Source organism: Apaloderma vittatum, unplaced genomic scaffold, assembly GCF_000703405.1.
Source record: "Apaloderma vittatum isolate BGI_N311 unplaced genomic scaffold, ASM70340v1 scaffold3488, whole genome shotgun sequence".
Lineage (NCBI taxonomy): Eukaryota > Metazoa > Chordata > Aves > Trogoniformes > Trogonidae > Apaloderma > Apaloderma vittatum.
Window position 1 is genome coordinate 3685 of NW_009730049.1, and position 12898 is coordinate 16582.

The 12898-nt window shown below is 45.0% G+C and overlaps 1 protein-coding gene across 1 annotated transcript; it reads left to right on the forward strand.

Moving 5' to 3' along the window:
• The first annotated feature begins 427 nt into the window (after positions 1-427).
• On the forward strand, positions 428-3403 carry MFAP3 (microfibrillar-associated protein 3). Its single transcript, XM_009874627.1, has 2 exons — positions 428-892; positions 2270-3403. The coding sequence occupies exons 1-2, from the start codon at positions 613-615 to the stop codon at positions 3013-3015; spliced, it is 1026 nt and encodes a 341-aa protein (XP_009872929.1). The 5' UTR covers positions 428-612; the 3' UTR covers positions 3016-3403.
• Positions 3404-12898: the final 9495 nt, after the last annotated feature.

A 12898-nucleotide genomic window follows, 5' to 3' on the forward strand; every position in this document is an offset into this window, starting at 1 on the left:
CCAGAGCTTGGAAGCACTTTGATATCGGTGGGGAGGGATGCAGAAATTATATCCTCTTTTTTGCCTTTCTTCCTCTATTAAAAAAGCCCTTTTTCTCTGTTAGCAAATGCAGAATCCACTTTCTGACCATCAAGATAGTTACACATTTAGAGTAGTCTGAACAGTTTGTTCTTTTTTTAAAACCTTTTTCCTTTTAATGCTTGTTGTTCCTGCCATTATTTATTTGGATGGGAAGATGAACGTCTCAGGGACTGAAGGTTGTGCTAATGCCGTCTTACCCTCGATTCATTGCTGTGTTCTGAGCAAAGCTCTGATTTGGAACCTCTCGGCTGACAGTTTACATTATGCTAATTGAAATCTGTGTACTGGAAATGAAATTTGAATATGCCGTAAGCTTGCTATCATTAATAAACTTTTTTTTTTCCCCAGTTGGATTTCCAGTTTCCACTTCTCATATTGATGGTCTTGAAAGTGCATTTGGATCCAAGACGTTTTCCATCACCGAACCAAATCAAGAGCCTCCGCTTCTATCTCAGAGCAATACAGGCAGCTTAATATCGTATGACCTCATTTCTGCAAATTAAATGAAAAAAGAATCTTCTCTAACTTTCCATGAAGCTCAGCTATTTCCTGTTAATTTTGACTGTTAGTGCTGATCTTTCGATTGGATTTCCACTGAAAAATGTGGCTTTTAACACGACGGTTGCTTTTGCGTCTTTCAATGCATCACTTCGTACAGTGTCTCAAGCATTAGGAGGTTCTACAGCACACCATGATATCATAGCCAAAGAGGGGACCAATATTTTAATTGAATGTAAACTGAACATCAGCCAGTATGAATATATTCTTTGGTATAACTCCAGAGGACACCTGCTCAAACAGAAAGATGAAGGTGAGCTTTCCTGCTGTTTTCTGTCCTTCAATATTCCCCTTTTATACAGCATCCAAAAACTTCTAGGACTTTGTTATCATTTTCTCTTCCTGTCCTCCCATTTTTACAGTTGAGATATAAGGAGAAAACAAGACAGAGCCCTTTGCCCTCTGGCATGAGAATTACACCTGGGTTCTTCTGTCCTAGCCCATCCACCCTTCTGTGGTGCCCCACAATCATTCAAGAAGCATCACAATATTGACAACAGAGGAAACAAATCTGCATCCTACAAATACTAACTGATGTACTTATTTATGATTGCTCTCCTTTACATTGCATTTTTCCCAATGCATGAATTAAACACAGTTCTCCACAACTTTTCCAGCTGGCAATCAAGGCTTTAGTCTTGTTACAGGACCTTTTTTTTTTAAGCGTGGGGTAACTTATTACATTTATTTTCTGGTTTATGCACCAGTGAGTCTGTGGAAACTGACACAGTTTGTGATGGCGAAGGATGAAATATATGCTATTTAATCCTTTTCTGCAGAGGGAGAGTATATTTTCCCACACATTGGCTATTCCAGTTCTGGGCCTGTAGTTTTTAATTTACATAAAATAATGTCTTTTAGAGATGCATGTGGTTTTCTGTACTCTATTAGTATTAATGAAGGTCATCAAGCTAATTGATAGGATCTTCTCGGAGGCCATCTTTCTGCCTTAAGTATTCAGTAACCTCTTTGTAGTTATAATGCCATCTGGAGATTAGTTCAAAGTAGAGTAATTAGGAGAATGAGTTATGAAAACAGTTTTTCCCCTAAGTTATAAACTCATAGGAAATACTGTATAAGGAAGCCTCTTTCATTGATTTCTTTTTACATGGGTTTTGTATATCAGCACTGCATGCTCAGCAGAAAATAGTGTCTTAAGAAAACCCTGGGTTCTTTTGCCAGCGGAGCCATTTACAGACCCTGATCTCTTTCATGGGCCACTTGACTTTTGACTCCAAACATACGGAGAATTAGACTTTATAGAGAACATTTTTTTCAACACTGTTACCACACAGTGAGTGAGAGGCACTAGGTAAGAAATAGGGTCCCTGTCACAAAGAGCCAGCAGTGCAAAAGTACACGAGAAACTGCAGATGAGAGAAAGGAGGAAAACTTGAGTAGCAAGCGTGCAAAATAGTTTACCGTTGAGCAGTAGGGTTGGTAACTGGCTTATGGCTTTCTTTATCACAAGTCCGAAAAGCAGATTTCAATCCTTGGTGTACACTTTGTATTACACTAGAAATTAACTACTTGGTTCCAAGCTCTGTCTCTTCTTGGTAGAGCAAACAGCACGTGTCTAACCTATTGGTTATTGTTTCATTAGCTCAGTTTATTTCTTTTGCATCCCCAGGTGGCCGGTGGAGGATTGCTGATAATTCCCTCAACATCACAAAGATCAACTTTGCTGACCGGGGGCGATACACATGTGCAGGTGTTAATCATAATGACACCTCGTATTACACAGTCACCCTGAGGGTTATCTTCACCTCAGGAGACATGAGTACCTACTACATGATTGTGTGCCTCGTTGCCTTTGCCATCACCCTCATCTTAAACATCACCCGTCTATGCATGATGAGCAGCCACCTCCGCAAAACAGAGAAGGCTATCAATGACTTCTTCAGGACGGAAGGAGCTGAGAAGCTTCAGAAAGCTTTTGAGATAGCCAAGCGCATCCCTATCATCACATCTGCCAAAACACTCGAGTTGGCCAAAGTCACTCAGTTTAAGACCATGGAGTTTGCTCGGTACATTGAAGAGCTTGCCAGAAGCATTCCACTTCCACCTCTGATCCTTAACTGCAGGGCGTTCATGGAGGAGATCTTTGAGGCTGTGCGAGTTGACGATCCTGACGAAGCTGGCGAGGAGGAAAAACAGACCCAAGCCTGTGGCACCCAAGCTGCAATATACCCCATCAACCCAGAGATGAAGCGCAGCGATTCACCAGCCGGGGATTCGGATGACGGCTCCATGAGTGAGCAAGGGCAGGAGATAGCTGTTCAGGTGTCCATCCACCCACAGTCCGAAGTGCAGAGCATCGACACTGTTTCTCACGACAGCTGCCAGTTTGTGCCTTCCGAGGAAGGCGCCTGCTGAGGCCAGCGGCGCGCTGCTGTGAGGGATGCACGGGTGACCCTAGGGTGCCGCAAGAAAGGAGGCTGCAAATAAGTTACCTCAGTCCCGTGTGGACAAAGGTTTTCCAAATTGCAAGATGCCAGAACTGCTACCGAAACCTGTATTCTCTGTCAGTGTTCATCTAACAATTTCAAGTCTTAGAGAAGGCCATTTGGAATATTGCACAGTGGCTTTTCTTTTTAAAGCAAGCTTGCTATACTTAAAATATTTACGGAACAGGAATTGTTTGTCCTTGGCTCCTTGTTAGCTTCTCATACTTCTGATCTGTATTAAAAGTGGCCAAACTGAGCAGGACAACTTGCAATAAAATCTTTTTCTTTATGAACCTTTTCTTCCTTCACGAAGTGGAGCTAGAAATCCTTTGAGTCGATGTTGTCCTGATGAATTGAGTTGTGTGCTCTTTTTGAATTGCGTCTTGGTGCGTGTAGCCCATCAGCTATGGTGAGCTTGAGCAAATCTGTCCTGTGTTGTGTGCTTCTGTGTTGCTATCAAATTGTACTGTACTTAGGGAAAAGGATCTGCTGCTGGATTAACAAATTGTAGCCTCAAAGCAGTTTAGAGGACAGCCAGGGGGTGTCAGTTTTCCATGCCGAAAACTCTAGTAAGAGTGTGGAGAGCGAATTGTTACAAAACTTATTGCTTAAACTTGGTGCTGATTGCCAAAGCGCCTTACCCTGGGTCTGTCGTACAGGATGGAGCAGTAACAGCACTGCCAGCACTGTCTGTCTTTCGACTTTACTGATTTTACTTACTGTAGAAAATCCAAAGTTTTGTATTGTATTTGACATTGTTGTGAGAAAAGGATGACAGTAATATGTAGTGGCATAATTTAAAAGTGAATTTGTCTACAGGTCGGTGTCTCGCACACTTCTTTCTGAGGAACATCATAGTAAAGGAGGTGGAAAGAAGTGATGCTTGCTTTGCTGCGGCTGGTGCTTTCAGAAAGCTATTGAAAAGAGTGGTTAGTGCGGGGGCTGGCTGAGCTCTTGGCCTGCAGCTGTTTACAGGAGTTGGGGCAACTCCCTGAACGTGCCCTGTCTCATCTGCTGAAGAAGGGTGGCAGAAGGGAGAGGTGCAGGTGCTGATGTATGTACGCACATAAGTACTTCTCCAAGGATCTCCCTCACGGCTTCCTCAGCTGTAGAGATCCAGCCTTGAGGAATTAAGAGTGCAGGCAAGAATCTAGTTTCTTCTTCCACTCTTTAGTGCTGATTTTTTTTTCTCCTTAACATTTCTAAGTTGTATCACTTAAATAGCATTTTATATCCTGTTGAGATTTAGTGGATGTAAGGCTTGTAAGCACTCCACAAATTAATTTCTTACAACTACTGGAAGCATATTGCCATATAATTTTAACAACTTGGCAACAGGAGCACCATTTAATTTGCCACAACTCTTTTTTCTTTCCTTATTATTACAGAAATGTCAGTTGAACAAGTGATTCTGGATGGCTGCTCAGGATTCTTAAGAGGATTTGACATTACTTTTACATGAGTAGAGATGGAAAACAAGTAGGCACAGTGGTAATCACAGGGTGGGGCTGTCTGTTGTGATGCCTCCTCTTAACAAAGGGTCTGAACAAATGATGTTTATTGTATCGTGTCAGCAAATTGGGAACTGGAGCATCTGTTACCATTTTAAACGGCCTCCTGGGGAAAGTTGTGCAGTCGGCTACCAGTAAATGCATCTTTGTTGGCTTTGGTGTGTTGGATAAGAGTGGTGTTTGGCAGGAAGGAGGAAAATCGCTAGCCGTGGTTACAGTAGCGTTCCCCCCAGCTCGGCACCATTTCCAAGACTACAGCAAACTTTATCTACTTCAGAGGGGATAAAGCCTTTTGTAGACCGTAACAATAGCTACTGCCCTCAGCAGTAACTTCTTTGCTTCCATAGTTTGATGGCACTTGATGTCCAGGTGAAAAGCTTGTCTAGTTTTGTGTAACCTGTCTGGTTTTGTCCAAGTTTTTTGAGGTGATGAACTGTTAAAGATACTCTTGTGGATTAATATCTAATTCTCTTAGACGCCCTGCTGCGATGCTGCTGGCTTCACTTCTGTGCTTCAAGGAGCTCTGCAGGTTTGTTGCGCATGCGTGAGTGGAGATTTGAGGGCTTGCACCATTTTGGATGCCCTAGTTGAAAGAGGTGAAGGCTACAACAGAGAATGAATTTTTTACCTCCTTTGTGCCACAGCCCATCAGGATCATGCCTGCACTTGCCTGCCTTCCCCATAAACAGCTCTCCTTGCTTATGTGAAACAATTGCGTTATATGCAAGGGTAACATCTTGGGCGTTTTGCCCCCGACTCCAAATGCAACGTCGAGATGCAGCTGCAAAATGAAAGCTCCGTTGAATTGCTTCCTAGGAAGCAGTGATGAGTTGTGATTGACACGTGTCTCGTCAGAAGTGGCAGCTTGCAGGCAGCAGAATGACGCTAGAAGTGTGTCAGATGGGTGTCAGGAGAGCAGTTTCTAGATTAATTCAAGTTGATCTTTGATTTTTTTACTTACTTGCGTAGCTCCGAGTTCTTACTAAGCACAGTTACTTGGTGTCTTCATGTGACCTGTTGCTGGTGGAGAGAAAGGAATGACCATGCATAAAGGTCCTCGGAAATGCAGTTTCAGTGTCAATTGCTGGATAGTAAAGCTAAGAGTTTTGCTGAGTTATTACAGCATTTTGTTCACTAAATTAATTTCATTCCTGGGAAGGAGACTGTTTTCTAAGGATTTCAGTAAATCAGGAGTACTTATTAAATGTAGGAACTGATCCTACTCTCACTGAATTCAATTAGAGCAGATTTGAAGCTCTAGTGTATTTTACAAACGATATCACAGGATTTTTATGCATCTGAAGGAAAGGTTGATGGTGATGTTGTACTGTAAATGTAGTTACCAGAGAATGAAACCCAACACTGGTTTCCAAACAACTTTTGAACTATTGTTGTTATTCTGAGTGGATGTGTGCACTTAAAATTTGTTTGATGAGTCTAATTGAACGTTAATGTTGAAAGACGATGTGAATGTCAGTGTTTCTCTCTTAACTTTTTTTAGGACAAGAAGATTTTCCATGATTTTCTTGCTTTAAACTAAATTCTTTTGACAATCACAAGGCTATTTTTCTCTTCTTTGTGACTTATTTTTATTTTAAACAATGTTAAATCTACTCGTTATCTGAGAGTACCTAAAACTAACTTTGTAGTGGTTATTTGTATTACCTGGATTGTAACGTAACTGTTTAGTGTAACTACACAGGATTTCATACTTTCATAAAATGAATTGGTAGATTTGCAAAATAAATAGAAAGCAAAAGCCGCCTTTCATTAGGGTTTTCTTTTTTTCATCAGTGAGGGGTGACAAGTGCCTGCGTATCCCAGGTTAAATAGCAGCTGCATGCAGCTAAGCGGAATGTTGTTAGCCAGCCTGACAAAGGTTGCCGGGATAATTCAGGTATCTGATAAACTGATCTTGCTATGACATCTTGGGATCTGTCATTTTTTTTATGTCTCAAAGTCCCCAGCAGTGTCTGTTGGATTTATTACAAGCTGCATAAACAAATGGTCACAGATCGGAAGTGGTTTCAGGAAGGTCTGTGTGTTCTCCTTGATTTCACTTTTGCAAGCTACAAAGGGTGATTGGGAAATGCAGTGACCTTCAGCCACAAACTTGTATTTTCTGGTTTTATCTTTTTCACAGGATTTACTGTTCTGTGTTGTAATCACCTCCTGGTGGGTTTTGATTTTTTAAGTCCTCCTCAAAACCCAGTATATTTGGACCCAGCTTATCTCCTAAAAGGCAGCACAGCGCACATGGAGTATCTAAAGCCTTGAAGCGACCAAGTCTGTGTTGCTGCTTTTCCAGTGAATTTCTGAGAGGGCATAAAGAAATTTCCACCCCTGTGCCAAGGGAAGCGTGTGGGCTGCTCTCACTCTGCATCCCTGAAGCCGGAGGAGATGTAGGTCTGACTTTACCCTTGCTCTTTGCTAGCCGGTGGTTTATTAAATTACATGGGGAACAAGTAACATCCCCTGGAGTGCTGCACTGAGGGTGGGAGAGAGGGCACTGTCCCACCTCGTTTTGGTGACCAGCCTTGGGTTCCTGATCCCTTTGCGATCGATTAAACTCTGCCAGGGGGTGACTCCAGCCCCTGAGCGAGGTGCTTACCTGTCACCACTGGTTACACTGGGAAGCCGTATTTCCCATGTGAGGCGCTCATATTGCACGATAACGAATGACTTTTGTACAAGCATGTCCTGCAGCTCTGGGCGCCAGCCTGGAGCACAGAGTAAAAGTGCCCTTAGTTAAGGTTAAATGGCAGTTCCCCCCGTCCCAAATACCAGAATTACTGCTTGCTGAGAAACCCGCTCTATGTAATCCGTGGGGTTGTGCAAGTGTGATTGAGAGCAGAGTTCACCCACGTTGTTTCTAAAGAATAGTGCCTGGTGGCCAGTCTCCTCACAAGGCAGATAATAGAATTAAAGCTGAATCTTTGGGATTTTCCCACGAGAGTCAGCTGCTTAAACAAAGAATTACTGGACCCATACTCCTCAGGTTCAGTCAGCATCTGCTTTCTATCTCCATCTTACAAGATATGCATGAATGATAACGGTTCACTTTCTTACAGCTCCTGTAACCTGACTCTTCATGATCCTACGCGCAGTGAGCAAATTAATCTGGATGAATTTAGAGCACTTTTCCATTTGGATAACTACAGGTCATTGAGAACAGAGCTGCATTAAGGATGACTGTACTTTAGTTTTGGGTGCACTCCTTAAAATATACAATTTTTCTTAATGTTGCAGCACTCTCATCTTGCAAATCAAGTCTCTTGCAGGAGACATGCATGGGAGACACTGCCATGTCACTCAACTCAGGCAAGTTACAGCTTTATCAACTTCAGTTCAGCCACATCCTTTCACACCAGCTGGGTCTCTCTTTTTTTTTTTTTTTTTTTCTATTGTATAGCAGCTCATTCAGATGTCTCCACATTTTGCCAGCTTTTTGCATGTGGAAAGGAAGAATTGCACCATCACTCCAAAAAAAAAAAAATTTGTTTTGCTAGATGCTCAAATATTAAAAAAGCCCCAAAAGCTGGAAAGTTGTGCTTTTTTCCTGGTAAGACAGTGCCTATTTTTTGGTCACGCCTGGCTGCCAATGATCATCGTAATACTGAGCAATTACGCCTTTCATTTTCATTAGGCTAATTAATTGTTTGCACAGTGCTCTGAATATGGAATCATTTTCCTTTGGAAAGAATAAAAGGATTAGAATGGCTTCCTCCCAAGATGCTCCGAACATATTTTATTTATTTTATGGGAGAAAAACTCTCGCGCGCCCCAAATGCAAACCATGTACTCGAGTGTTAATGCCTGCGCTGGGACGTTTCCATCAGCAGCGAGGCACACGGATTATACATATGTCCATCCATCTGCCTCGGCGTTCCAGATGGCATCGGGGCTTTCCGCTGCATGCCAATGAGGCCGGGAAGAGGCCGGAGCTGCCGTTGTCGTCGCGTGTGTGTGCTGCCGGGTTTGGGTGTCAGATGCTGGAAGAGCGATGGGCACGTCCCCTCGGTAGATCAGCCGTCAGTCGCACAGACGCGTGCCCGAGGCAGCGCCGCTGTGATTCCGGGCTCTGGGTTGTGGTAGCGCTCGGAGCGGGGAGCTCTGGGGGCGGTGTGTGTGCCGTCTCAAGACATTTATACTCTGAGTAAATCAAAGGCGAATGAAAGCCGGGCTCAGATTTCATAAAGTAGGGTACCCAGTGGATATAATATTGCAGGGGCTTATTGCTAGGGGTTTTTATATTTCTCCTATTCAGTGCCTCTGTGCTAGCATGTTATTAAATATATATTTCATATTGAATCGGTTCAAGTGTAGTACAAGCTTCCAGAAAGCCTTTTCAGTGGAAAGTGAGGGGACTTATTCAGCTGTAAGTCTAAGGGAGAGACTGCCATCACACAAACTTCCAGTAAAGTAGTTGGAGATCGCCAGCTGGAGTTCCTCTTGCCTTTCCTTCTCTCTGCCTCTGTTATAAGGCCTCCTATAGAGCATCTCAAAGAGTTGAAAGTGAAAATTATGTCCTGTGCTACTTTCTTTTCCTCTGAAGATCAGTGTGGGTTAGAAGGGAGCATCAAGGACGTGCTTTCAGCCACAGATGTCTGTCCCGTCCTAGAAACAGCCACTGGCAGAGATGTCACATCTCCCAGGCAATCTGTTCCCCCGCTAAACTGTCCCAACTTCTGGAAAGATTTCCCTAATATCTGCCCCCAAGCATCCCTAAACTCATCACCTGTCTTGTCCTGTCTGTGTCTGCTGCTGCATCTCAGCCCAAATCAGGGCCACCCCAAACACGCAGCAGAAAGGAGTCTGGTGATGACTTAAAGCAGGGCCATGCATGGCTTTAGGTGCCTGCCATGTCTGAAGCCATTCTGTGTTCAGGGTAAGCCTGCTTTAGTCGGAAATCAAACTCCTTTTCTTTATTTAATGCCTGGATGTCTGAGTATTGCTTCTTTGACTTTGGACCTTCTGCTGGGTAGCTGTGCTGCGTAATGCAAGTGTCTCTGACATTAGTGCTGCCAGGCAACAGTCCCTGCTCCAGGTCACATCCAACGAGTAAATCCAGTACTTTTTAGTGCGGTGTTCTTGCAATAGCTTTGTCCATATATGTGGTAGGGCGTGGAAAGCAGCCACTGCAAAGAATACGAGCATGTCCCACTATTATTTTGGGAGCTTTTTAGCATTTCACTTACTTTCGCTCCTTGGTGCCTTTTCTTCACTTTCATTCATGGTAAATATTCTGAGTATCTTACCTCCCTGATGGAAGGGTCCCAAGTTTTCATTTTTCTTTCTTCTTTTTTTCCTTCTGTGGGTTTTTCAAGCTTGACTTTCCTAAATAATGACTCGGGAGGAGGACAATGGACCAGAAAAGACATGAAGGAGTTTGAACAACTGTCCTAAATTGGAGGATGGTTTGCTTTGGAAATCCTCTGTGCATCACACTGTGTTATAGAGAGTTGGCTTTAACAGCAAATCTCTTGCAGCAGGGTGTCATTTCACTTCCAGACATTACTTGAAATGCTTTATTAATTTGATGACCTTGTGTGCTCTTAGAAGAAGCCATTTATCACTGTTTTGAGGAAAGAGAACTCCTCTGAGCTAAAGGGACTGTTTTGTTGCTCAGATTTATTGCTTGGCTGACTTAATTCACCATTCAAACACGATGATTTTTAGCTGCTGGGCAGTGGCCCTTTCAATGTTGAAACTAATTAACTGCTAGAACTCTTCTTAGTAAAGCTGTTTTCTTACTGTTTGTGGGTTGTTGGTTTTTTTTTTTTAATCCGCAGAAATTAAGCAAACAGAATCCTTGAAACACAGGTTGCATAGATACGGTATCAGCACAAACGCAGCACCGTGCTGGATGACTTTGTGTTACAAAGAAAGTAAGGCTGCCGCTGTCCCTGCTGTCAGCGTGACACTGCACAAAGGTAAGATGAGAAAAGACACAACATCTGAAGTCAGAAGAAAGGAGGAACACCAGAATCATGGCAAAGTAAGAGCAGGAGAGGTCTCCGATATGCAGGTGGGGATCCGCAACCATCAAAGATCTGGGCTACGGACCTTGTTGGTGGGTCAAGGTCAGTGGTTATGCAGCTGGGGAGTTCTTGCTCCTCCCTCCCCTTCTTTCATCCTTGCAGCTGCTGTTGCAGCCTGTACTTCTGAAAGAACCATGTACTTCATAGCCTGTGTTGCCTGCCATCAGGACCTTATCAAAACCTTGCACGGGAGAAGGAGGAAGCGAAAGGTTGGTCGCTGATGGTCAGGAAACATCTGGCTGCAGGAAATTAAGCTGCGGGTTGTTATCTCATCAGGGAATTCTAGTCATCAATATATTTTCTGGGAAAAGTTTAAAACCCCTGTGATATTTCGTGGTGATGTCTAAAGAAGGCATAAACAGGTCTAGAAGCTCAAGTGCAGATAAATTCAGTGTCTGCTGTACTCCTCCCTACAGTGTTTTTGTAAAGCACTGCTCCCTGCTCTGAGTCTGTAGGTGCAAATGAAATATAAATCACAGCTGTTAACTGAAAGCAGGGAATCCCTCGCTGGCTCCAGCGAGCTCCCCATCTGTCTTTGTTCCTGACAGTTTGATTACCTTTATCATCATCTTTAAATGCAGAGCTGCAAATACCATTAGTGGCCATAAAGAAAGGCAATTCTGCCTGACATGCCTCAGCCACAATGTACTCCTCGACTGGCAGCAAGGAGCAGGAGCCGGCCTTCTTCCTCCTGTGAGTTTGGGCTGGGAATCTCAGCCCCAGCTGTCACTTCACCTCCGTCTGATTGTCTTCTTCCCTGCACTTCGTTTCAGGTGTTTCCAGGATTTCCAGCCTTCTGAAGCTTCAGTCTGGTTGCTCATCCTGGAGCACAGGAGTATAGATAAGCATCCCTGGGTGCTCTGAACAAAGGCAAAAGTGCAGAGGACCAGCTGCATCTGGGAGAGGAGACCTCTGCTTCCCGTGGATGCTGGTGGAGCTCACCTGGCCTTGGCCAACTAGGAGGAGCTCCAAAAAGATGTTTGCTGTCTGCTAGTTCTCTAGGCATAAGTGGACAGTGGTGAAGGTTTATCATGGAGGGGGGTTGAATAAGAGAAAACAGAATTTGGTGGTCAGAAGAGTCCAAAATAGCATCTTGGGATATATTATACTGATCAGCTGCCCCATCTCTTAGCTCTAAGCCAGAGCATGTTCCAGCATCCCCTGGCCTGGAAAGGTGACCTTAAAGGCAGGACAGGACACAGTCAGAGTGAGAGGGGCAACAGTGCTGAGAGCTGAGCCTGACCCCAAGGATGTACCAGGCATGGGGCCAATGGGGCAGACCAGTTCTTTTTGTTCCCTGACATTTCTCTGTGCACCAGTGAAGCCATGCCTGGAAAGAAACACGCATCTGGTCCACGTGTCTCGTCATGTGCCAGCCATCCCTGCTGATCTCTCCTTGCCTGGGAGCAGCCGCACTTTGCTTCCCAGCAAACTGTCCTTGGAGCGACGCAGCAAAGTGCCGGGTGTATCTTTGCTGCTACTCTCATCTCAGCAGCCCAGGGCTTTTTGTTTGTTTAGATGAAAAGAAGCCTGGGTCAAGGTTTTTATGAGCTGAGCTGAATCCAAACAGCAAGAACATGCAGGTGAGCCCAAAGCCAAGATTTGGGCTGACAGTGGATGGCACTGGCAGGAGGGGCAGCACTGTGCCAGGCACCAGGGAAATGAAGACAGAAAAGGGCGATGCTGGTGGTGGATGGCATGGGGAGCCATGGGGTCTCTCTTGTGCAATCCCAGCCAGTTTTTGGGTGGCAGGGGCACTTCGCAGCTCAGCAGCAGTCCCCAGGGCAGGGCTGGGAAGAAGCTCCTGGCCTCTAGCCCCTCACAAGCCCGGAGGCGCATCTGGTACCGCTAGAGGCAGCTCTTGTTTTGAGCATGGAGAAAGCAGCCGGGGCTCGCAGGCACCGAGCTGCAGCCCAGGGGCTGTGGTGGCCCCGGGGCTGGGCCGTGGGGGGATGGGGCTGCTGCTGCCTGCCCTGACACCTGGCCCATCCTTCACCGGTGACCTGCAGTCCCTCGCCACAACCCACCCGGGGTGTCCCACAGCCCCTTCAGCAGCAGCTTTTCTCTCTGGCGGCAAATATGGTGTATTAAAGCCTTCCCCAAATGGTACCCCCGCCACTGTGCTGGCCAGCCTGAACCCAGGCAAGAAGAGGTCGTAGCAGACACGGGAGGCTCAGGGGGCTGAAACTGGAAGCCGGGAGCAGTGATGCCCGAGGGAAGAGGCTGGAGGTAGAGCGACGTGTACTCCCTTGCTGTCACC

Coding starts and splice junctions, on each gene's coding strand:
- MFAP3 (XM_009874627.1), top strand. CDS start 613: ATGAAGCTCAGCTATTTCCTGTTAATTTTGACTGTTAGTGCTGATCTT. Junction 893..2,269: donor GCTCAAACAGAAAGATGAAG/GTGAGCTTTCCT, acceptor TTGCATCCCCAG/GTGGCCGGTGGAGGATTGCT.